The 24450-nt window shown below is 39.8% G+C and overlaps 1 protein-coding gene across 1 annotated transcript; it reads left to right on the top strand.

Annotated features, from left to right (window-relative positions):
• Positions 1 to 456: 456 nt before the first annotated feature.
• LOC143296346 (uncharacterized) lies at positions 457 to 19246 on the top strand. Its single transcript, XM_076608224.1, has 10 exons — positions 457 to 546; positions 3316 to 3380; positions 4419 to 4510; positions 5721 to 5825; positions 7094 to 7218; positions 7769 to 7949; positions 9484 to 9590; positions 10155 to 10274; positions 11157 to 11278; positions 14454 to 19246. The coding sequence occupies exons 2-10, from the start codon at positions 3326 to 3328 to the stop codon at positions 17186 to 17188; spliced, it is 3642 nt and encodes a 1213-aa protein (XP_076464339.1). The 5' UTR covers positions 457 to 546; positions 3316 to 3325; the 3' UTR covers positions 17189 to 19246.
• Positions 19247 to 24450: the final 5204 nt, after the last annotated feature.

Genomic DNA, 24450 nt, shown 5'->3' on the forward strand with positions numbered 1-24450 from the left:
ACATTAACCTTTGACCTCTCACCTGGAAGTAAAAAGAGCCACTCTTCCAGTTTGGAATTGTTGCAGGTTGTCGAGAAAATGCCAACGTTAAAGTTTATCACTTAGAAGTATACACACACATTGACAACTGATACGGTGTGTTACACAGACTCACTTTTCACATTGAGTCAAAATATACAGTGTAAACATTACATTCTCTTTGGATGCAAAACTCGGGACAGTCTTTATTATGATCTGAGCTTAAAGTTTGTTTTCGTACAATGTGAACAAGCACTTTCACATTCTGTGTTTTTACGTCCTTTGTTCTAACTAAAACAAGGATGGGGAGGAAGAAAATGAATCCTTTTAGTCTATCCACTTAAAGCCTTTAATGGGCTAGTCTTAGTGATATTACAGCATAACGAAACGACAGCCTGATGATGGGTGAGGGCTAGCTTTACTTCGTAATTTCCTGTGCGCGAATCGAAATTGTTGGGTGAAAATCAAAAAGGCGGCAAGTATGTGTGGCTTTTGATAATGAACAAGCGATCATAATCAAGAAATTCAGTAAGTAACTTTTAATTCATGTTTTTGCTCGTTTGATAGTTTTGAAAAAAGCTCATCACGTGATGTGCAACATAATGAAATTAAAAACAAAGTGTCAGAAACCGCAGACCCCTTGCCTAATGAAATGCATAACGCAGGTCCGAACGCAGTGACGCCTCCCTGAGCTACTGAAACTGAATGCATAATCGCGCACGCGCCGGTGCAGTTATATGGGCACTTGAACATGTTTTTCTGTTTGAATTACGCTTTCGCTGCATTAATTTGTTACCAGAGATCCATAGGTGATAATGAACATTCAGGCGAGCGTAACCGTGAAATTAACAATCTGTGCAGCAATGTTAAATCAGAAACGGGAGCTGATTTCCAGTTTTATGCCCACTTTCGACTTTGACGTCGGACACCCATCTCAGGTTAGTTATTTATGATTACTAGTACTAATATACTGGCGTGGATAACAAGCCCACGACAGCGAGGGGAGAGTAGAGGTGGTGCTGTACAGATCAAACACCACACTCAGCTGACAGAAGAGAAATCCCACAGAAACTCAGTAAACATTCTTAGATGAAACTGAAAGTAGTACAGGAAGTTGAACCCTTCAAAAGTAGATTTTGAGATGTGTATTTGTGTTTGTAAATATTTGTGCATGCATATGTGGGCGATGTCCATGTTTCTTACCCATTACTTTTTCGTTTGAAACAAAAAAGTAGCAAATTGGTCAATAACATTGAACTGTATTCTCTTCATTTCTTCCCCTCCACTCTTTGACTGACCTTTACATTACATGCTTTGCATGACTGAGTATCCATGCACAATATAAACTATAAAGTCATATCCTTCAGTCTCAAGGAGGTGTCAAAGGATGCTGACTGATCTGTAGAATTATATATATATATATATGTGTGTGTGTGTGTGTGTGTGTGTGTGTGTGTGTGTATGATAGATAGAGAGAGAGAGAGAGAGAGAGAAGCAGATGCCTGACCTTTACATAAACTGAATGCGTTGATAAGGCCTTCATTGCCTACTACTCCCCAACCCTTGGTTTCTGTAAAAGTAAATATTAAAGTTCTTTAAGTAAAATTGAATAAAGTAATCAGGCTTAACGACAAATAAGTGAATATGTAAATGTGCACTATACAGTAATGTGAAATTTCATTTTCATCCTGAAAGGATACAATGAAAAAATGATATTGATAAACAGAGGTGTGCACATATGTTTGTGAAAAATGTCTGGGATGAATTTGAATAGAATTTACTTTGTTTGGCATGCATCTTGCACCTCGAATTTGATTTTGCAAATTTAACAGTTTTACCTTTTAGGTTACTAATTTTAGGGGGGATGCAAGATGCCCAATGCAGTCATTGTTTCATATCCTATACTACCGTCTATTGCTATTGCAGTGAACAGAAAATTATAGTGCAGACATCCACAAGAAATTGCTGTGAAAACAAATGAAGATGGGTCTGGATAAGTGAAGAAATATCAAAAGGACCGCGTAGTTTTTGAAGCCTGATGCTGAAATCAAAGGACTAGCCGTATTGCGATTGTGTGAAAACTAAAATGATGACTTACACCTTGCATAGTATTAGTAAGCAAGCTCTTGCTGTCAAAATTACCATGACACATTGTCAAACATACCATGACACATTGACAGTCATAGTGCAAGCAGCACTGCATTGCACACAACTCAAACTTTTATCAGGGTTGTACTTCACAGTGCCCTTAGGAATAATACTTGAGCAGGCCAGTTTTCAGGATATTGGTTTTAAAAATTGGAAATTTTTCACCTGCCTTTGTGAGAACTCAGAGAAGGGTAGATAAATGTTTGTTTTATTTTTTGGTTCTTAGGATTCAAACTGCCATTATACAAGTGCAAGCCCAATATTCACCCCAGGTGAGCTATGCACCTGAGTTGGATTGTCATGCAAAGCTTGTTATTATTGTGATTATGTTATAACTTATGTAATTAAATTTGTGAATGTAACTTAATCCTTAAAAAAAAAAAGTATTACTAATTATACTTAACTTCTTAACTATCTCAGGACTCCCTCTTTTTAACATATTTGTGGATTTCAGTGAAACCTAAAAATGAAATTCAGCAGGGGGGGGGCTTTAGCAAAAATCAATATTTCAGCAAGTGGCAGTTGCAGGAGCAGTTGAACTGAATGCCTTATTTGCCTAAAGTGATAACTTGGTATATTGTTACTGTGAGTCACTACTAGTACTAAAGCTGTGAAGGTGAAAACTGAGAAATGCTGGTATACATGTATCATTCCTTTTTCATCGCAGTAGATATCATATTGGAGGTGCTCATTGTGAATTGTAGATTTGTAATAATGGCAGTAAAGAGCTATAAATCTGCTCTTATTTGTGTCACATTGCACCATTTTCAATTTCAATTTCAATTTTTTTTGTCGGGGAGCATGCCCCTGGACTCCCCTACAGTTCCAGGGATTTTGGATTTCTCTCAATGGGAGCCCTGTTATCTTCCAAATCATGCCATTTTATTTTACATATCTTTTCTTTTTCACATCTTGATTGGGGTTAGCTGAAGTGAAAAGACTGATAAGAGTGGATAGGTTGTGAAAGTCTAAAGAAATTTATCTTCACTGTTTTACTTCTTTTTTTTTTTCTTGTGTCACAGTTGTTGGAATGTCAACCATTTTAGTTTATCAATGATGCTTGGTGATAGTTTGATCTGTGATGTTTTATGTAAATTTAGACATTGTATAAATTTTTGAATTGATTAAAATAAAGTTTTCTTTCCTCAGATTATAAACCATGCCTCGAACAAAGAATTCCAAGAAAAAGGCACATGTTGCACGATCTGTCGATGGTAAGTTTATTTTTTTATTTCTTAGTGTTGTTTCTTTTTTCTTTCTCTCCTTTTCCTTTTCTTGCTTTGAACTCTGATGAAAATTAATCTGTAAATTGAAATCCCCCTATCCATGCATGTGGAGGAATCCATGGTAGAAACACATGATATATCATTATCAACTTAAAGTAATCATTGGCATTTTCTCATCCACCACAGAGGTAGAGGGGCCAAGTTTGACAGGTCGAAAGATATTTATAAAACCTTTCTACATTATAATTCTTGCCATCTGTTTCTGTGTGTTTCATGAAATAGCTTGCAACTCAAAATCTGAGTCAAAGTTCATGGTAGGTTCTTGGCATAATTTGCTATATAACATGCTTGTCAGCATGATATTGATATGATAGTTTGCTTCTGATCTAATCTTCCTCCAATCTGGTTTTGTTATTGGCCAGTGATAACAGAAAAGATGAATCCTATTAAAAGAGAAAGTTGGGTGTTGAATCAATAAATTATTGAATGTCTAAGTCACTATGAAGCATACCTTGGAAAAAACCCCCCCAAAAACTAATAAAATTTGGAATAATTCATATTCATAGTCAAAAAGATTGGAAGAAACATAGAAACATCAAACCTAGGTCTTGTTCATCAGTCTTGGAAGGTACACTATAGTAATTCAACTAATTAAGTAATTGACTGTAGTGAGAGCATAAACTTTACTGAAATTTAAGGTATTGGGTCAAGATATAAAATAGCACAATAAGAAAACAAAAGCTCTTCTAGTTCTGTGCAGATCAAAGAACTTTTCTTAATTAACTTGTGTAAATAAATGAAATTTCCTGCTTGGCTTGTGAAACACTGCTGTTTACTTCTGAATTACGTAGTGGAAGTATAATTTCCAAAAGTGAAACTTATTTTTATATCCTTTATTGAATTTGGAGGGATGGGATGTATATGTTACAGACGCTGTTTTTAACATGGGGGGTAGGGTGGGGGGAGTTGTCTGAACTTCTCCTTTACTAACTGTTAGTTTAACTCATTAGTTTGTTTCATTTGCAGCCTGTTTGTTTTGCAACTCTGATGAAAACAATGAAGAGGCTTACGGAAAGCTGCTGAAGAAGTCGGGCATCACTATTCATTACTTTTGCATGGTAAGAGCAATGCACAAGTTTCAAGTTTGAGAATTGATTATGATGTGTGGCATGTTAAACATGTTTCAGAATCGACATGGTTTTATAGGTCAGATAAAAGGACTGCTATAAAAGTATGATGAAAGACGATTAATCTAAAATGAACCCAGAGCCATGCTGAAAACATGACTGTTGCTGTGTGTAGATGTAATGTGTTTTTTAATTCTCCATTTATCTTGAGTATATCTACCCAACAAATTGTCACTCTGGTTGAAAAGAAATAATCAAAAATAAAATAATTTGATTTCATGTCATGACTCTTGCCAGACACAGGAAGAAATAAGTAATTCTCTTCTGAGTCTATTCCAGTTACAGAGTCCAAACCAGAACAGACCTATCCACCAGTATGATTTTGACAAATTTTGATCAGAGCTTTTCAGTCGAATGTGATCATGCAACATTGACAGGAAAAACAACATTGGCTTATGGATAAGGATTCATGAAGAAAGTAAGATTGTGAGTTCATGTGCTGTAATTGGTTTTGTGTCAACAGTCCAACATGCTTTGACACTGGTAACACTAACAGGGAATAGTGTTGGCAGAACTGATCATCAAAATGGATACATGATAGTGGCAGTGGCAATCTTATAACAAGTATTCTTGAAACTGAGACAATTTATTACTTAATTGTAGGCAAGGACACATGGTTGAAACGAGTGCAACAGGTGAAGATCCAAGGTACTTCAAGTAAAAGTTCCATTAGTTTGTTGGCGAATGTGAAGTACACAGTTTATTTTCTCAAAATGCACATATATTTGTTGAGTGGTAGAGGTACTTGAGTACAGGCTTGAAGTTAAGCAGGTCTGTCGGACTCTTTTCAGCTGGAGACATGTAAGACTGCATTGGTGGTCTTGATCAGTATCAGCCCAGTGTGAAATGAACAAGTTTAATTACTCACCAAACTATACAGATGAGGATAGTTGAACATCAGACCCAGTTTTTATTTAAAATATTGGTGTAAATCTGGCAAACCTGTCCAGATTTCTGAATCTGTAAAATGACAATGTATGATGTGAGCTGAGTGAATGAGTGTACTGCCTAAGAGGACTCAAGAGACTTTCATGCTCCCTTTTTGAGAAATATTTTTTCAGTTAATAAAAAACGTTTTATGTATTCATTTGAGAGGTTTCTTCCAATTGTAACCCATTTCAGAAGGTGATTTTGATTGCAGCTGTTTTCAAGTGGATTGTGGCAGAGAGGGAAGCGGGAGAGAGATGGAATTCTGGGATTCATGCCTGATGACATTTACCGTGAACAGAAACGTGGTAATCGTCTGGTCAGTATCTGTGATCTCACCCACCTGCCCATAGGTTACGTTTAAACTAGGCCCACCCAGTTGGTGACAACAGCTGTCCGAGAATTATGCGCACATCATGTTGTGCTTTCCCTCCATGTATGCTGGCTATAATTGTTTACACTGGTCACCAGCCGTCTACAGCTACCTGTCTGATTTATAGTGTGCACACACACATATGTCTGATGGCTGGTCCAAGGCACAGAACTCCTCAGTTATACTAGCAGGGTAAATCCCAATGATATTTGTTCCTTCTGTCAGGAGAAGTGCTGTAGCTGACGGCAACTGGCTGTGTCAGACTGAAGTGTGTTGCTGTGTCAGGCTGACAGCAACTGGCTGGGCTTAATGTGGACGTTGCCGTATTCCCCCCAATCCATTCCCATGTGTGTGTTGACCTGTCTTTCCCCTTCCTTCTTTTGATATGGCTAAAATCCACTAGCTTTTGCATGGTCTGTTTTCAGAGATGTGATTTTTCCAAAAATTTTTTGGAAACTAGTCAATTTGAGACACCCTCAATCAACACACACACACATGCACATGCACACACACGGAGTTGCATTGATAACAGAACACACTACATAGACACAACTCTTAGTTTAGAGGAGGTATTCTATACCATTTCAGATCTTACAAAAAAGGTATGCTTGTGGTTTTATGAGTTTATGTGTATCTGTATGCTTATAGATCTTACATCCAATTAATTGATTCACCATGCACCTTCTAAGTACATTTTTTGATGAAATTTTCCATTTTGATTGCAGGAGAGCCTTCTGAATGACATTTAAACCATATTTCTAATTCAAATTATATCCTACCATTTAGACACACTATTCTTTCTTTCAGTCGCTATTTAAATGTCTCTCTTTGAAATATTAGGCATGAATATTCATTGATATAAACTGTAGTTTATTTGGAAATGCCACAATACCAATACAACAGAACTGACAGAATGAATACAATTGATTTTACTATGAATATAATGTCTTGTTTATTAGATCTTGTTACATTTCTTGTCTTGCAGTTTTGCTTCTCTGATTGTTGCTTGTTGCCACATACACATGCTTGTTAAATTGTAAGGAGACAGGCTGTGGTTTGTGTGGTTCAACTTAGATGTGAATCAGGTGGTTGCACAGTATAATTTCTAGAAGAGATTGAATTAATGAAGATGTGTTCTGCATTGCATTGCTTGTGTTTTATTTTTTTATGTCTACAAAGGACAGTCACAAACCCAGCTATGTTTTGTGTTACAGACTTGCCAGTACTGCCGTAAGAAGGGTGCCACCATTGGTTGTGTTATCACCAACTGCCGCAAGACTTTTCATTTCCGCTGTGGGAGGGAGGCAGGTGGATTAATGCAGTTTTTCCAGGAGTTCAGGTAATTCTGTAAGATAATTTGGGTGGATGATTCTGTCCCCACTCTCTCTTTGTCTGTCTCTTCCTCCCATTTCAGGTTCTCTCTCCAGCTTCATATTTTGAGCGTAATTTTTTGTTCCATGTCAGATTGTTTCTAACAAGCATTGTTTCTAATTATGAATGCTTGGTTTTGTTTGTCTGATCAGGATCTGTAAGGAAGTTGAGTGACAAAATACCTCACGGCCCATGCTCTAGCTCAGCCAGTCCGCACTGAGTTAACTCGTAATCTGGAGAAGAACTTGCTTTCTGATCCATTCTGTGGCTAAACTTTCTGCTGAGAAGAGGCAGATTTTGCTGTATATTGCTACGGTGTTGACATATTTCTCACGTGTTCAAGGCGTTGATTTGTAAACAGAATCAGTCTGTGTGATCACCATGACTGAGTGCAAGGTGTGTGTGTGTTCAGCAGCCACATGTGGAGTAAACAAACCTGGATAGGACACGGTTGCCCAAAACAGTGAAGATGATTCATTCAATGATTTATTTAATGTGAGAAGCTGTTCCTGTTTCAGATCGTATTGCCCGGATCATCGGCCTTGCCAGGAAACGCCCACAAGCGATCGTCTTGCTTTCTATGGGACAGCAAAGTCCACCTGCTCTATTTGTATGTTGTCTGTGGAGGCCAGGGCTTCCAATGACACGCTTCGCTCACCGTGCTGTCGTAAAGCATGGTTCCACAGAAACTGTATTCAGGTAAGCTGACATGGGTGAAATCAGATGGTTGTTGGGGAATTTTCGGACATCCAGGATATTATAGCTAGATGACTGAAACCTATGAACAACCATCTTTATTTTTGAAAACTGTTACTTTGTGCAGAACAAATGTATTGCCAGAGAGAAAACAGAATAGATTCCTGTCACCAGCAGCCATGAGGAACTGGTTAGGATGCAAGTGCGAGCCCCATTAGAAGTGGAATTTTTTCGGACTGTTGGCTTGTACCCAGAGTTGAGAGTGCTGCAGGCTCAAATTGGAAGACTTAAACCACACAGTCAAGGATCATCTGTTTCATACAGAAAGTGAAAAAGAGAGAGGATCAAACCTGGGCAACCACTGGCAACACACACAAGGACCTTAGGCTCTCGGTGTATTCATAGTGGGTATAGGCACCATCCCCCACAGTAGGGCTGCATGAGAAAAAGTGTTCACCTGTGTGAGGAAAAAAAACTACAGACGAAGAGCATCGCTGGGCCAAGATACCTTGGAGGCCTTGTCTTTTAGTCCAGTCCTTCTACATCCCTTACTAGTGAATACCTGCTACACCTGAAGAGTTCATACTCTCAGATTAAAATACAACACAACTGAGACAGATTTGTTTGCTTGTTTGAAATAGGAAAAATGAATGTTTGTGTTTTGAACAGTAAATTTATAATTTGCAGTCAGCCCCTCTGATAAACTGTAAATTAGAGAAACTCAGTAGTGAGGATCCTAGAGGAGGAAATCAATTCTTCCATCAATTGAGTCTTTCAAAGTTATTGAGAGAGAGAAGAAAAAAAAGAGAGAAAAATTCCTGTGGCCAGCCTATTGTGGACACAAGTTAACTCCAAAACTGAATGCAACTGTTCAAAACAAGTGCTTTTTTCATCTTGAACACTGAATGGTAGATTTGATATTTTCTTTGTGTTTCTTGCGAGTATGTATGAAAATCTGGTTTTAGTCATGAAAGTACAGAAATTTACTCTCTGGAATACTGTCAAGAAAATCTGAGGGTAGACAGGTCTGCATTTACAAATATTTATTTTTGAATTACAGATCAAACAGTAAAAGGCATGTACACACATACGCAGAGCTTCCTTCTTTGCCCCATCCATTCAAACACATGCGCTGGTAATCAGATTTCATTCAACATGGCTATTCATCCAAACTCGTGGTTCCTTTTGCTTTCCATATCTTATCTTTATTTTAGAATGAAAATGGTGAAGATAGCAGTTGTGAACAGTAACATTGTAGGGCAGTACCACTACTTGTAATAATAGTGTTCTGTATTACAATAGCAAAAGATGCTGTTTAATGTATGCTATCACAAAACAAGCTTCCTAAAGTTTACATGTATTGACATTCTAAAGGACAGCCATCAAGAGCAACTTAGTTCAAGTTCCAGACTTTTGCAAATGTATCCACTGTTCTGTTTATGATTATTCCTCCATCCCCATTTTCTTTCCTCTGCTGGAACTGTCCTGTGGCCTTTACTGTATTTTTTTGTATAACTTAGGAGTATTTTCTTTCCAGAGGTATGCATCATCAGCAGGAGCCTATTTTTTCAAGTGCCCTCTGTGCAACAACAAGGATCTGTTTGAGGCTGAAATGTTGGAGTTTGGAATCTACCTTCCTGAACAGTGAGTGTTTTTTCTCCTTAACCTCTTTACTTCTCCTGCTGGGATGTGTGGAGTTCTTCCAGTTTCAGAAAACTCAAACCTTTTCAAGTGGCTTGAGTCAATATCAAGGTCACAGGAGGCAGTGTGATGTCTCTCCATGTAGATAGTAATTACTTGTGCATTTCTTGGCTGTTTCTAATTTTCTAGATAGAGGTGTTCAGTAGCAGCACATAATGAAAAGAAATAGTAAAAATATGCCGTGTAATTACAGAATAGTTTTTATCCGTGGTGTTGGATATGGATGGTCACACCAATTTGTTGACCGTTTTCTAAATCTGAGCAGATGTTTCAATTACAAAATAGCACCAGTTCTGCAGAGACAAACAGACAATATATAGTAGTAATGGCTATTTCTAGCATTACTGAATGGCAATAGGCACTTTACAGTGGCATCACGAAAGCTGTTTTTACATACTTATTCAGTAGAATCGGACCAAATGCAGAGCTTGAGGAAGTGGAGAAAAAATGGATAAGATGAGCAAAATCTTGCAGTAGTTCCATTTTAACTATTGCGATGTGGTGCAGAGACGCTGCATGGGAGCAAGAACCGTCAGCCTTTCAAGAGCTGCTGGAGCGCTATGGTCAGTGTGACACTGACGACTGCAGGTGTCCAAGTGGCCGGAACCATGATGGAGCTCCGGGCAGGTGAGGGGACACTTGTGTTGGGCTGTCCTGTGTGTTTGTCTGTCTGTCTGTACATGTATTTCTAATTGTGTGTGTATCTCTGTGTGTGTGTGTGCATCTGTATCTGTTTCCCAGAATTTGGGATATTTTTATATTTGATGATGGTTAAGATAATGATGCTGCTGCTGTTGAAGTCAGTTTCCTTTCACTTGCTTTCACTCCGAAGCTGCATTTGAGTTTATTGTTATTACCATTCATATATCCCTCTTCTCAGGTTTGTGAAAGTTTTGAAGTTTAGCTCTCTTGAATGCAAATTTTGTTTTTCTGTCAATGATTAGTAAAGCTAAGCAGCAAAATGTTTGACTGTCAGTGTCAGTTTGCTCATTGGACACAAGTGAAGAAAATACACTTGCAAGCAGAAAGAAGAAAAAAATGTGGTGCTGCACTGTAGTTTTGCACACTCTCCCTGTGGAGAACAGCCCAAATTTCACACAGAGAAAGTGCAATGCAGTAAAATACAATACAGTACAGTACAATAAGCTGGCACTTGAAGTATCGTGAAATTCTTCAGGGTTTTTGATTGATTAAAATTTTTGTCCATAACAGGGTTTTCATGTTTTTTTGAGAAGTTGTTACATAAAAACAATAACACCCGATTCCTGTTCTGGCATTTTTTGAACTAAGTAAAATTGTATCCCATAGACACCACTAGACATTTTGTTGTTGTTGAAACATCTCAGCATATCCTCTGCTCCAGTTTAATGGCATGTTTTCATAGTTTGCAGGTTCAGTCATTAGCTGTGTTGGTTTACGCATGTGTTTTTCGCAGATGGTGAATACGGTATCTCTGAATAAAGAAAAAAATGCTGTCTTAACGCTGTGTCTGTTTTCTGTGTGCTGCAGCCGCTGGGAGATAATCCTGTGTGACTGGTGCGGATCAAGTGGGACACACAACGGATGCAATGGTTTCACCAGGGTTGGCAAGGACTCTGTGTGCAAGGAATGTTCTGAAATCAGCGCTATCAGTAAGTCACTGAATAGTCTGTCTTACTGTTAACAAAAGTACTGATGTACTTGTGCAACAATATTAGTCACATATTTTTGGGAAGAGGGTATGACTGTGAGAAAAAAGAAACATATTAAAAAATCAAATGTATTCATTATCTTATAAGGCAAGCTATTATGCTAAGGATTAACTTTCACCCAAGACTGCCACTTAACAGTTCTCAAACGGCATATTATTGATCTCCTACCACTGCCAGAAAAAGCAGTAGACAAACTTACATTGTTTCAGAATTATATTAGTAGGTTTAGCTTTGCTTACGATAACATGAAAACACCCTACATCATACAGGTTTTTCAAGGGATTTTATTGGCTGACTGGAGCATGTCACCAACTCATTATCTGTGTGGGCAAGCAAAATGGTGATGCTTTGTTCAAGATGAATGTGAGCAAAAGTAAACGCCATGACACTGGATTTAGCTGCTGCTCAGTGAAGTTTAAAATGAATGCTTGAAGAACATGAAGATAAACTTCAGTCTGATGATTCTTTGGAAGAGAAAGTTGAGGAATATCAGTGTACTCTTCACCTGAAGAGCAGAGGAATTTGACTTTCCTAGCAGACAGCATTGAATGATTTGAGAACAGAACATGCAGTGTGTGACAAACAGGCTGGATGAAAGGTAGTATTCAGATCAGTGGGATTGACATTGGGCTGATGATTTTGATCCAGACATTCCTTTGTTGGGGATGGTTGTGTGCATGTGTTAAATTTATTTTGAAAAGATTCTTGTCACTTGTTATTTTAAAACAGAACTGTGAAAATTCCTGAAATGACGCTGACATATATATACGTGATGGGGCAAATAGCCATGCATTTTTCATGACATATTAGTATATATATACAGGGTTCGTCATTAACATTTTTTCACATGAGCGCCTGCGCTCTAGTTTCAGAATTTTGATGAGCGCAAACTGAAAACTAAGAGCGCACACTAAAAACATAGAGCAACAAGTCTCAAACATAAATTCATTTTCTCACCTTTAATTCTTGTTTACATCAATTCCTCGATACTTGAGTCACTTAATCCATTCTCCTCACTCTCACTTTCCGGCTTCTCAGTTTTCTGACGCTTTTGAAAGTTTGGCCTTCTCTTCCTTGGACCACACTTAGACCAATGATGGATAGAAGGAAGAGGGTCAAAGTCTTCGTATCTGCTTCTTCTTTTTCACTTTGATCAGCCGCCGGCTGACGGCTCCGATCCCCACCTCCACTTTCACGGGACCCGCTTTCACCTTTCTTCGTTACATCGTCAGTAGGACCGTCTTCCTCCCCGTCCTCTTTCTTCTTCTTCTTTTCGCCATCCCCTTCACCGTCAGCCTTCCTTTTTGGGATCAAATATTTCAGCATTTTGATTTTGCACGTTCGCGAAATCGATCGTGTGCTCCACTTTTCTACTCTTCAAGTCTGAAGAGCGCTCTTTTGCATAGCCTCCCCTGATTCACTAGGCCTACTTCCGGTTGAACTAACAAAACGTAAACAGACGGCTTTCAAACTTCGGTAAATGCAAAACGATCGCGCTTTTGACTCTTGTTTGTGATGGACAATGGAATAACAATTTAGATACACTAGTGTATGCTTATGTCTTTTCAAAATCAAGAGCGCAAGCGCTCTGAGTCAAGGAATTTTCCAGAGCGCAATTTGTTTTTTCAGAGCGTTCCGCTCAGCGCTCCCGTTAGTGACGAACCCTGTATATACATCATGGGGCACTTTTTTCTGTATTTTCCATTCATTTTCCTTTCATACAGGGATGTGAGAGTGATGCGCAAACACAGAAATGCACTTTTCCATTTCATTAAAATAAAAAATAAAAAAGCGTCTGTCAGTTGGGCATGTCTGGTGCAGAAAAGTCCCAGAGGCCATTCCTGAGATCTGTGTAAATCTGGAGGGAAAATGGGCAAGGGAGAAGGTGGTGAAACTTATGTATGATGTCGTAGACATCAGCTGTTGCAACGCTACTGCCGATGCATTTGACGACAGAATCGGGGAAAATAAAACTGCTAAACTCTTTAGGCCCGTTTTAAATTTGTTCTGTGTTGATGGAACCAACTCTAGTACAAAACATTATGCATTACTTAGATCTGGCTGAATGTCGGTTCTGAGTTGTTTTGATTAAATCTAGCACGTTTTGAATTAAGAACAACAAACAAAAAAACAAACAAAACGTGCTTTGAATTCAAAGCAATAGAAGCAAACAAGCCAAAAATGATTCACTCCTGTCCTCGCGAGCGTACCGATTTACCATGACTTGATGCGCGGATATGTTTTTCACACAAGCTTTAACATGGAAAACACACACACACACACACACACACACACACACACACACACACACACACACACACATCTCTGTGTCTCTGTCTATCCACAAAAGCTGTTAGTCACTTCACACAACAAAACCCTGCAACTCTTAATTAAAAAAAAATTTTTTTTGATACCAGATTTTAGGCTTATAGGAAACAATGTTCTTTCTTTTGAGTGTTTGTGTTCCTTCTTAAAAAAGCGAATATTGACCCCTGTAGAACAGTGAAATGTTGGTGATTCCTCCACTGTTATTGGGCTTTTTAAAATTTTTTGTTGTTGTTGTTGTCAGCTTCAGTGGGGCATCACACCCCAGACCCCCCAGTGAGGTACCACCTTTCCATCACACCAAGGGCTTTTGCAGCCTCCCTACCCCCACACACCCGCCTACAGTATGCTTTTTTGGTTCAGTCCCTCTCACATCCCTGTGTATGTATGTTAATATTAATGTATACTTTTACCCTTTGGCCTTGTCAGTTGAGAAATGTATCCAGAATATTTATTTTTCTACACCTACCTGGGCAAATAGGATTCAGTTGCTTGCCAAATGCCTTGGCAGGCTAAGGGTTAATACAAAGAAAAAAGGAAGTGGGCTTACATTGGCTTACAGTTGAGTATTTTGCATCATCCTTAATATGAAGAGCTTTATTTTTTCTCAGGAGCAGTTGGGCCTTGTTTCAGTATTCAGGAAACAGTACTGCTGATGGATGATAGAGAACTGACCATTTTGATGCATCAAGTATATTATTAACCACTCTGGAATTTAACCATACTTCAGATTTCTTGTTTGTAGACAGAATGATCTGGAACTAACCTAAGCACCTTCACTGTGTTTCAGTTGAAGAGAAAAAACTGACAAAGAAGAAGAGTTCATCACCAAAAGCCAACCTTGGCGTTGAGAATGCTCAGCGACTGTTAAAAGATCGACTTGCTGCATCTTTGAGGGCCGAACGTGCAGCTCGTCGACATGCCAGTTCATCAGCATCACCACATTCGACCACATCATCACATGCAGAGCACAGAGCCAAATCACAGGAAGAGGACTCAGATGTGGATGCTGTGGGAGCTTCAAAACTGTTGAGGGATCGTCGTTTGACCAGCAGCATACCAGTGGTGTATGTAGAAAGGGCTGAAGGGGACAGCCCAGAAGCTGGCACCAAGAGGACAGGGCAGCTGAAGAGTGAGGATGCTGATAGAGGGTCAGATCAAAGTGTGGTGGCACCACTTGCTCATGGGAGAAGGGATCCACCAGGGAGAAGCTCTGTTCTGGTTCAGAATGGCCCCCACTCTGACAGGACACAGACGCTATCAGGACAGACAGATACAACACCAAACTCCTCGGAGAATGCTCGAGTGGCCCATGATTCTTCAGAAGCATGTGCCATGTCTCTGCATGATATCCCACCAGGACATGGGAAACCTGCCACAGTACCACAGGATTTGCAGCCTGCTGACATGAAACTGGATTCTCCAGAAGGTGCAGATACAAGTTCATCCAAATCCACTTTATTATCCCTTGGGGAGTCATCTCCAGAAGGGATGGCATGGGAGGAAACGGATGTGAAAGACACACAGACACTGGCAGGCCCATTGGACAAGAGTGTGGATCCTGTTGTGCAGAATACGCCACATTTTATGAACATCTCAGCACAGAGCAGTGAACCAGAAACAACAGAGCTGGACGTAGAAAGGATGAATCCTTACAATACAAACCAAAATATTGGACAGACAGTAAACCCCAACAAAAGGCAACTGGAGCAGAGGACAGGAAAGAAATCATCAAGAAAAAGGTGTCTAGGAACACCTCTTGAAATCCGTCGCCTAATATTTGAGAATGAAAGTGTGCCTGAGAAAATATGTCTACGTGTGACTCGAAGTCAGTCCACTTTCATGAAAAGATCAACCAGGTCTGCATCAGCTCACTCCCAGTCTCTGAAGAGAGCCGGCTCTTCCTCAGAACAGCAGGCTTTTGAGTGGACTGCAGCAAAGCGATCAAAACTGTCACAAGAACAGGACAAGGAAAAGGGAAAAACATCTCACAGAAGGCAGACAGTGGGGCATCGCTTGCAGATGAATGAATCTATTTCCACAGCCTGTGCTCCAAGAAAGGTTGGAAGGCCTCGCAAACTGAGGGCCAACAACCAGCGTCTTGAAAACAGTGATGGCAACAACAATTTGGCGGACAAAAATGCTGGCCTGGGAAAAAGCCATCTCCAGTCAGATTCTGGCAGCCTCAGGCGACCAGGGAGAATGACCCGATCTGCCCTCATTCGCTGCTCCGTCTTCCATGTATACAGACAAGAGTCTCCAGATTTCACTGTGAAAAGGAAACCCTTGTCTGATGCCATTGACACTTCACAATACCTTGTGGTGCCAGGTCAGGGCAGCAAAGGTTTATCCATCATGGATAAGGCTAAGAGAGATCTGAAAGAAGCAACACTGCACAAGAATCAGTCTTTGAACAAATCAGTAGGTTCTGATTCCATGGTGTTGGTGCAGGTAACGTCCCAAACAGACGTGTTGACAGACACAGGTGATGTACAGTCCAGCACAGAGTCCATGATGGATGTGACTGAAGCGAACAACAGCCAGAAAAATGACACAACTTTGTCTGCTGACACCTGCTCTGCTTTCCAGCTTGAGGAGAAGTCATTTCCTGCATCATACACTTCAGCATCTGTCCCAAAGAATGATGCAGCAGAAAATGAAACTTCACGCAAATCTTCTGGTGAAAAAAGGAAACAGGACTGTCAGCTGATTATCAGAGGCAGGAAGAAAAAAAGTCGCAAGTTGAGATCAAAATCTTTCCAGAAGAGATCGCGTGATGGTCCTGTGCAAGTGCACAGTCAGAATCCAGCTGGCGATGTGGTTTCAGGTGGAGGGCAGGATCAGAATGCAGCTGGTAATGTTGCTCCAAGTGAACAGTCCAGCCATGGCATTGACCCGCCACTTCAAGACACTGCTCTTCTGTTGTCCACTTCACCTTCCTGTGCCATCTTGGAGCGTTTCCACTTGCTTCCTGGAGCTTTGACATGTCGGTCCTCTATTCACACCATGTCTGCTTCCCGGGGATGTTTCAGACAGTCTCCACTTGGTGTTCTATATACCCAGTTTCAGTTGTTAGACTTGTCCACAGACCTGATTGGCAAAGTCCCAGTGTGGAATTTGCAGTACCAGAGAAGAGGCCCTATTGATTTTAAAGCACCAACACCCATTGTGCTTGAGCGGTATCCAGTTGTTTTTCTATCACAGACAATGGGCATGCCCCTGAAGCCTAAGTGGAACTGTGTTCTTCCTCCACAGCCTAGCCCTGAAGATCCCATCACACATGGTGTACAGCATGTTGAACAGTACTATCAGCTGACTTGTCGTTCGGTGGGGCCTGAATTTTGGACATGTCTCTCTTTTATTGCTTCCTGTGATGCAGACGGTTGGATGGAGCTGGATGGAGTCTTTGAGAGTCCGTCATTCCAGCCCTACCCTTTGGCGTGCTACTCATTGGCTGTCAGTGCCAAGTCAATGCGGTCTGTTTTGTGGGGCCATTATCAGTATGATGCTGCGGGGTGTGCATGATGTGCCCCAGCCATTCCTCCCTGACGTCACAAATGCCAAAAACCACCCTCCCCACAGGTCCTTCATCAGCCTGGAAGGAACAGCCAGCAGTATGTGAATGCTACACTGGATTTACTGGCTCCCTGCAGAAGTGACCAACAGAAGACTGTTTGGGTGTTGATATGCCTTTGCCCTCTTTAGGACAGCATAGGGATTCTGTAATATCTTAGGACAGCATAGGGCTTTCATCAGCTTTAGAACTGCTTAGGGATTTAATAATATCTAATAATCTAAGGATAGCATAAGGATTTTGTAATGATATCTTTGGACGGCAAATGCATTTCGTAATGGTATCTTAGGATGGCATAGACAGATTTTGCAACAAAGTTTTAGCATGTAATACCCCTTCTCTGTAAACCCCCATCTTGACACCATCTGTTGACTGTTTGTGGTGTTACCTTTTCTCTGTACTGGACTGGGCTTTCAAGAAAATTTATTTGTCAAGTCAGTGTGTCAGATGACACATTTACTCAAATTTGTATTCTGTTAAAAGTTTTTGAATGATAGAGAAGCTTTGTACCATGCATAAGGCTCCATTCATTCTTTTGCATTTTCATGTGTAAGCTGAAGAAATGGAACATGTATTGCAATGAGATAGTGTGTAAGGTGTGTTGCATTGTGCACACACACACACACACACACACACACATACACATATATTACAGTCATAAGCACACAGGGAGATAGGTGTGACCTATGCATTAAGATGAACAGAAAGAACGCAAGACTTAGTCTGTAAGTTGGAGGTTCAATCCATGCATGTCTGTGGCATGCTTCCCACCACCTTCCAGTTTCCTGCTGTAGCCTTCCCCTGACAGTTCCTTGTCGCGTCATCACTCACTGCAGCCCCTGCATTTCATCACCTCAGATGCATGCACCTAATGACATGTTTGCCACACACAGTTATCATCGCCACAATTTGTAACAAATTAAAAAACCAGTAGCAAGAAAAAAACTTGACTATATTTTGTTCTGGCATAAACTAAATAGTTTCATTTCAGCTGACTAGAGCTGTTGAGATGTGTTGAATTTGCAAATTTTACCAGCTAGCCTACACTTGTTTGGGAAGTATTTTCAGTAAATAAATCAGATCTTATTTTGATTTTAAATCTTAATCTTGCTGTCCCTTTTGAAATGGATCTGGTACTTCTTTTTTTCTTTTTGGTGATGGGAAAGCCTTTTCTTGTATTGTTTGTTATTCAGGTAGTTAATATCAGGTGTTCCAAGTTGCAAACACTTGTAATGCCTTGCACATCTACCCAGTATGTCCTCATGCAGATTTCCTTTCCACTTATCATTCAGTGAGGCAGGTTGCTTCAGAGGTTGCACATGTGTGACTTAATGCCAATCCAGATACTGTCCCATATGATATGTATTGCTTTTTGTGGTGGGTTTTTTGAAGTGGGTCATGTGGTGATTTCCATAAACAATGTAAACCACTTGAGACCTTGACTTGTACCAGTTTCTGGAAGTTTCGAACTTAGTTGAGTGTGTAGTATTCTCTTTTGCCATTTTCTGAAATCACAGTGTAGCCCTAGCTTGACTGATCTTTGGGGCATAAACTGTAAATAGGCTTTCTTTGCTGATTTTTTTATCCTATAATAAATTTGGAAAGTTTTGCATTTTGGCTGTTCTAATCAATGTGCCATAATGATAATCAGGAGATTTTATAGTTTGATAGATGTGATTAAACTATGAAAGTGATTTTTCCCTACTCATTTGCTTTAATTGTGTTAGCTGATGCAGTAGCTAATCAGTATCTTTTGCTTTTTCCATCCATGATTTTCTGCCTCTTCTCTGATCTTCTGTCTGCCTCTTGCAGTGGCTTTTGGCATTTTAATTTAACATGGTTTGAAGTAGACTGTCATGCTTTTTTGTGTTTGGACTACGTTGCAGCAAGCATAGATCAGCCTCAGAGTCAGAGAAGCTTTATTTGTTTTAATCTCAGGATCAGACAGTTCTATTTTGTTTTCAATGTTCATAAGGCCTTGCCTATGAATTTTCATACAGAGAACAGCTGTTAAACAGTTCTTTCATTGGGCGGTCATTCGCTTGGATTTGAGTGTAATAATTTGAGCAAGCTTCCTAGGGTTTATTTCTTTACGCATCTTATGAATATGATTGGTTTTCTAAGTTTGCATTTGGGTGAATGAAATAGTTGGGGTTGATCTGTTGACAGTTTTCTGTCCAGTGTACACAGTAGTGTTCAGTATTTATTTTATTGGAAGGTTAATAGAAGTTTACCAACACCACTGATAATTAGTTGTTGCTGGACTGCTTCATTTATTTCTTGAGCATTTTTTGTTGTTGAAATTTTACAAAAATGGCTATCTGCTTTTGTCAACTTTCGAACTTCTTTTAACATTGAAGAAAACAAAGGTGTATTTCAATCCTGAATTTGCTTGAAGTGATATTTTCATAGGAAGTTTTGAAGTGCATCTTGATCTTGTAAAGATCAAATAACCTTTTTCTTTTCCGTGCAAAGACTTTGGATGTTGTGGGGGAGTTGATAAGAGTTTTTTGGTGTCGTATTGGGACTATGAAGGTATTTAAGAAACGTACTCTCAAACAGTAGTCTTCTGTGAATCCTTATTACAGTGTTACTGATACACAACTGCTGACCAGGTTACAAATCAGGTAACATGCAAATTTATCAAATGTCTATAGATATTGCTGTATCTGTGTGTATATATATTTGTTTTTTTTTTTCTTTCCCATCCTAGATTATTTGCAGTCTCTGTTTCTACACAGCGCATTAGTGTATTTTACTTAATGAAAAGTCATGGCACATTTTGTATGTATGTATGTATATATAGATGGAATGTTTATTTTTTGTAAGTGTACATGTATGCATTTTGAATGTATCGTATGCATATATATGAATACATGCCTTTTTTTTTTTTTTTTTTTTAAGTGCTCCTGGATTGTCCAAATGTACTTAATTATATGTTTTGCCATATTCCTTGTGTGTTGTTTCAAATTTTGCGAATGAGAACATGCACATGTCATGCTATCATTTGTATACAATGTGAAAAAGAATACATTTGCCATCTCAGTATATTCCCAGGTGGTGTGATGTTATGATTGAATCATTGATGATGCTTGAGAGAACCCTCAGGTTTGAGTTAACATTCATGGCAAGATACTTAACCCATTCAGTGCCAGGGAATTTTGTATTAAAAGAAAAAAAGTGACTCCCCTTGCCAGGGAATTTGAGGATTCATTTCAAGGGTAATAATTAAAAAAAAAAAAAAAAAAAAAATCCAGTACAAAAACTATACTGTAATACAGGATGCAGAAGCCAATTAAATGTTTTTGTGATGGAAAATTAATATGGATTCTGAATCTTAGCTTTTCCCCCATTTATTTTGATTGCAGGTAACTATTCAAGCATTTGAAACTGCAACAAAAGTGATGATGATAATTTTTATGCACGAAAATGTTTAATTCCACCGCCTTAGAATGATATCCGAAAAGAAATAAACAAAATACTACTGGAAATAACATGCTCATAGTCTGATTATATCTGTAGAAGAAAATAAAACAGGTTATATGGTTACGATAACAAACACTTGTAAACATGTAAGTGAATAACTGTCCCAACAATGACAGATGAGGGTTCTGTCAAGACAAAAAGTCAGTCATGTTGATGATGTTCTCAGAAACAGAATAGTCAAGCTTTTTTTTTTTTTCACACCAAAGAATGTTACCCCTTTAGATGGAGAAGCTCTTTGATGATACTTGCTCCCTCCTGGTTGCAATTGAGCCTATAAACTCATTGTGTATGCTGTGGCGTGTGCATCTGGCTTGTCTGGTCTAAAAAGGAGTCCGTCAACAAATTGGCGGGGGAAAAGCAGGAAAAAATAAAATCAAAAGATACCCATCTACTGTCTGTCTACCATGGATTTCATTAAAATCATGGATGATTGGCAGTCCAGTTCCTACCAGATGAACACTGAAAGAGAGTTCACAGAAGTGATGGCCACCTCCTATTTCCATGCCTTCTGTTTGGTCTTCGACCTGTCGTCTTAAACTACTCCACTCTCTCTCCTTCCCCTCTTCTTAAATTAGTGGATGTACTGTACTCTTACTGTCAGTCATTGTAACCTGCTCAGCATTGATGTCTGATTGAACAGATGAACTGGATAAAGTGTCGATGTCGAATACTGCTGTCAGTTTCATCGTTGTTGTCATTACCTTAAGTTCAAACCAATCATCAGACAAGATGGCTTTGTCTCTCATTGTTATTACCATACATAATCATCTGCACAGCTTCTAAAGTTGTGTAAATCTGTTGACTGTAACTACTGTCTTAGCTGGACAAATTTTCTTACATTATTTTTGCATGATGCCAACCCACTTTTCTGGCATGCTCAACAAAAGTCCAGTTAGCAAAACTTTATTGAGAAGAAAGGGAACCTCCACCTTACGTATGCTCATTTAATTAGTATGTTTATAATCCAGACACAATAAACTAATCGTTTAGTATATTTATAATCCAGGCACAATTGTTCAGATAATGTCTGTGTTAATTGAACCTAACTGATGAAGGAAAAATTGGAACAGATGCAGAATGGACGTCTTATGGACACCATGGCAAAAATTTTTTAAGGATGTCAGCTTACATCTTATAGGCACTGTCTGAACCGGTTAACTTTTGAACTGAAGTGATATTGATATAAACCACCAAAAATATTTGAGGCAGAGAAGTTTAGAACTGTTGCAAATGGGGAAGCAGACCTGTCTGAAGCTTTGTTTCCAGTAACGCCACTTAAAGCCCTGCCCTGACACGTCTGCGTTCATGGGCTGCAACTCCCGTGTTCTCTTGTATGCATGTGTACAACTTGGTGGGGTTTTGCATGTTCAACCATTTTACTTCTCCACATAGGCAACCATAGTCTGTGAATGCGTTCTTCTGGATATGAATCTGCTGACCAACCACTCATCCCCACCGAATAACCTCCACAACTCTCATTTAGACTCCCCTCCCACCTCCCATCCCCCCTTGTTTTGTTTTTTTTGTTTTTGTTTTTGCTTTCTAGGATGCCACTTTCTTTATGGAACATGTTTTACTGACATTACAAGGAAGCTAACCTCTTCAGAATCTGTTCGGGTGTTCCACAGTGATTCTCACCAGATGTCAAGTCTGTTCAGCCAGCATGAATTTACACAAAGGAATAAAACTGAAGAGCTGCTGTGAACAGAAACAGCTTGAATTTGGGGGAGGGGATAGGGGGTGGGGGTGTGCAGTAAAAGAGGAACGAGACAAAAACTGAATAGCTGTAAAGGATGCTCATCTTCTCTGTGGTAGTACTTATTCTCTACAGCTGGGGTACACATTAATTTGATTGCAGCCAAAATAACGAGTAATCATTCTGTCCTCCGGAAACATGCCAGACTGGGTGTCAGGTTTTACAGAATGTCCCCCAAACGGGCGTCTGGGGAGAAACTTAGCGAGAAATGGTGTCTTTCTTGCTCTCCTTGGTGTCCATTTTCCTTCCAAATCAAGTCGTTTCTGATGAGTGCAGTAGCAGAAAGGATAAAACGTTGGACTTTCATTCTGCCAGATAGAGATCTTTTTTTCTATTCTCCCTGGTCATGTGTACGCCCTCATGATTGAATAAACTCGTTTTATATCTTATTACCCACTTCAGTGTTTGGTGGGCAATGGAACCATAAACATACCCAGCATACACCCCCCCTTAAATGGTGTGGATGCCTATGTCGCAGTATGGCAGGCTAGATTTGAGTGGAGGTAGGAGTTGCATGAAAACAAGAAAATACCGTGCTTTTTCAAACTATCTTTTCACCTTGGTTTGAGCTGGCTGAAAGATGTAGTTAACAATTGCTGAGAATGACTTCAGCACAGCATGAGATCAGTTTCGTTTCATTCCAGTTCATGTGTGGCAGTGAAGAATGTAGTTTCATTTTTTCTGTTTTGTTCAGCTCAGCTGTAGGCCTTTTAAATTTTTTTTATTTTTTATTGCTGCCCCATCATGCACCGTTTCAGTGGCATTACTCTCACGCTGCTCATTCCAAGTCCCCATACACAGCCACACCCAGGTTCATCTGTCGCAGTCTCAGTGTCGGCAGTCTACAGAAAAATATTGATGTAAGGTCAATAGGAGGCCACACACCTGAGGAGACCCAGCACTGCTGCTTAGTCTCATTTATGATGTTCAGTAGTGCCTGCTGAGTATTCTGATTTGACGTACTCGGGACACCACCTACTAAGTCCCCTACTGATGACAATAATTGCTTAGTCTTGGAGTCAAACTGAGTGAATATTCCCAGAGTGCAGACCATAGTTTCAATGTATCGTGTATGATATACAGTAGTGCCTAACATCAGTTGCTGCTGCCATCTTTTATTCTGCAGCTGGACACTTGTAATATTTATCATTTGGGTACTTGTACAATGTCCTTATTTGTAAGTGCATATTTGTTAAATTCACCATGTTTTGAATATAAATAAACCATACAATGGGGAGTAAACAAATCTCTTTGTGTGTGTTTGTGTGTGTCTGTTGGCGTTTTTAGCTATATCTTTTGTTGGCTGATATTTGTGCATGGGTAAGGTTATGAGTAGCTGATAGATGCCATTTTGTACAAGTTTTGAACTGCACCAGTCGCCGTGTCGAAGTGGTCAGCGTCGCGGACTGTCTGCTGGGAGGACGCAGGTTCAATTCCCAGCAGAGATGGGTTTTTTTTCGGACTGCTGCCGGCTCCTTCCCGGAGTTGAGTGTGCTGTGGTCTTAAATGGAAAGACAGACCACACAGTCGGGTATCCTCCTCTTCACGGATGCATCTGGGTGTGTTGCTCTAATTTCCTGACCAACACTGCAAGTGTCTGTATCTCTCGGGCCTGGTTATGGCTGATCATCATAATGACAGGAAGCGTAAGAGTTCAGCCCTGTAATAGTCCCGAACCTAAATGGACCTCCATAGCAGCATCGACGTCAACAGTTCCGTTATCCTCCCCCTACCCCATCATCATAAAAAATGCAAAACTATCCCAAATTATATAGCCTTCCATTCCCTGATCTCATGGTGACCTCAGTTTCGATACCTTTCTACTTCCGTGTTTAGGATAAGTTCTATCAAGGTCTTCAGTGTCAGCAGGTTCATGGGGGCCTGACGTAGTGGCAGGCTCCACTCTTGGTGGGACGCTCACTCAGTCTGGCTCTGTGACCAAGCCACTATTGTTGTCAGTAAGGGGCTTAG

This window comes from Babylonia areolata, chromosome 21 (genome assembly GCF_041734735.1).
Source record: "Babylonia areolata isolate BAREFJ2019XMU chromosome 21, ASM4173473v1, whole genome shotgun sequence".
Classification (NCBI taxonomy): Eukaryota; Metazoa; Mollusca; class Gastropoda; order Neogastropoda; family Buccinidae; genus Babylonia; species Babylonia areolata.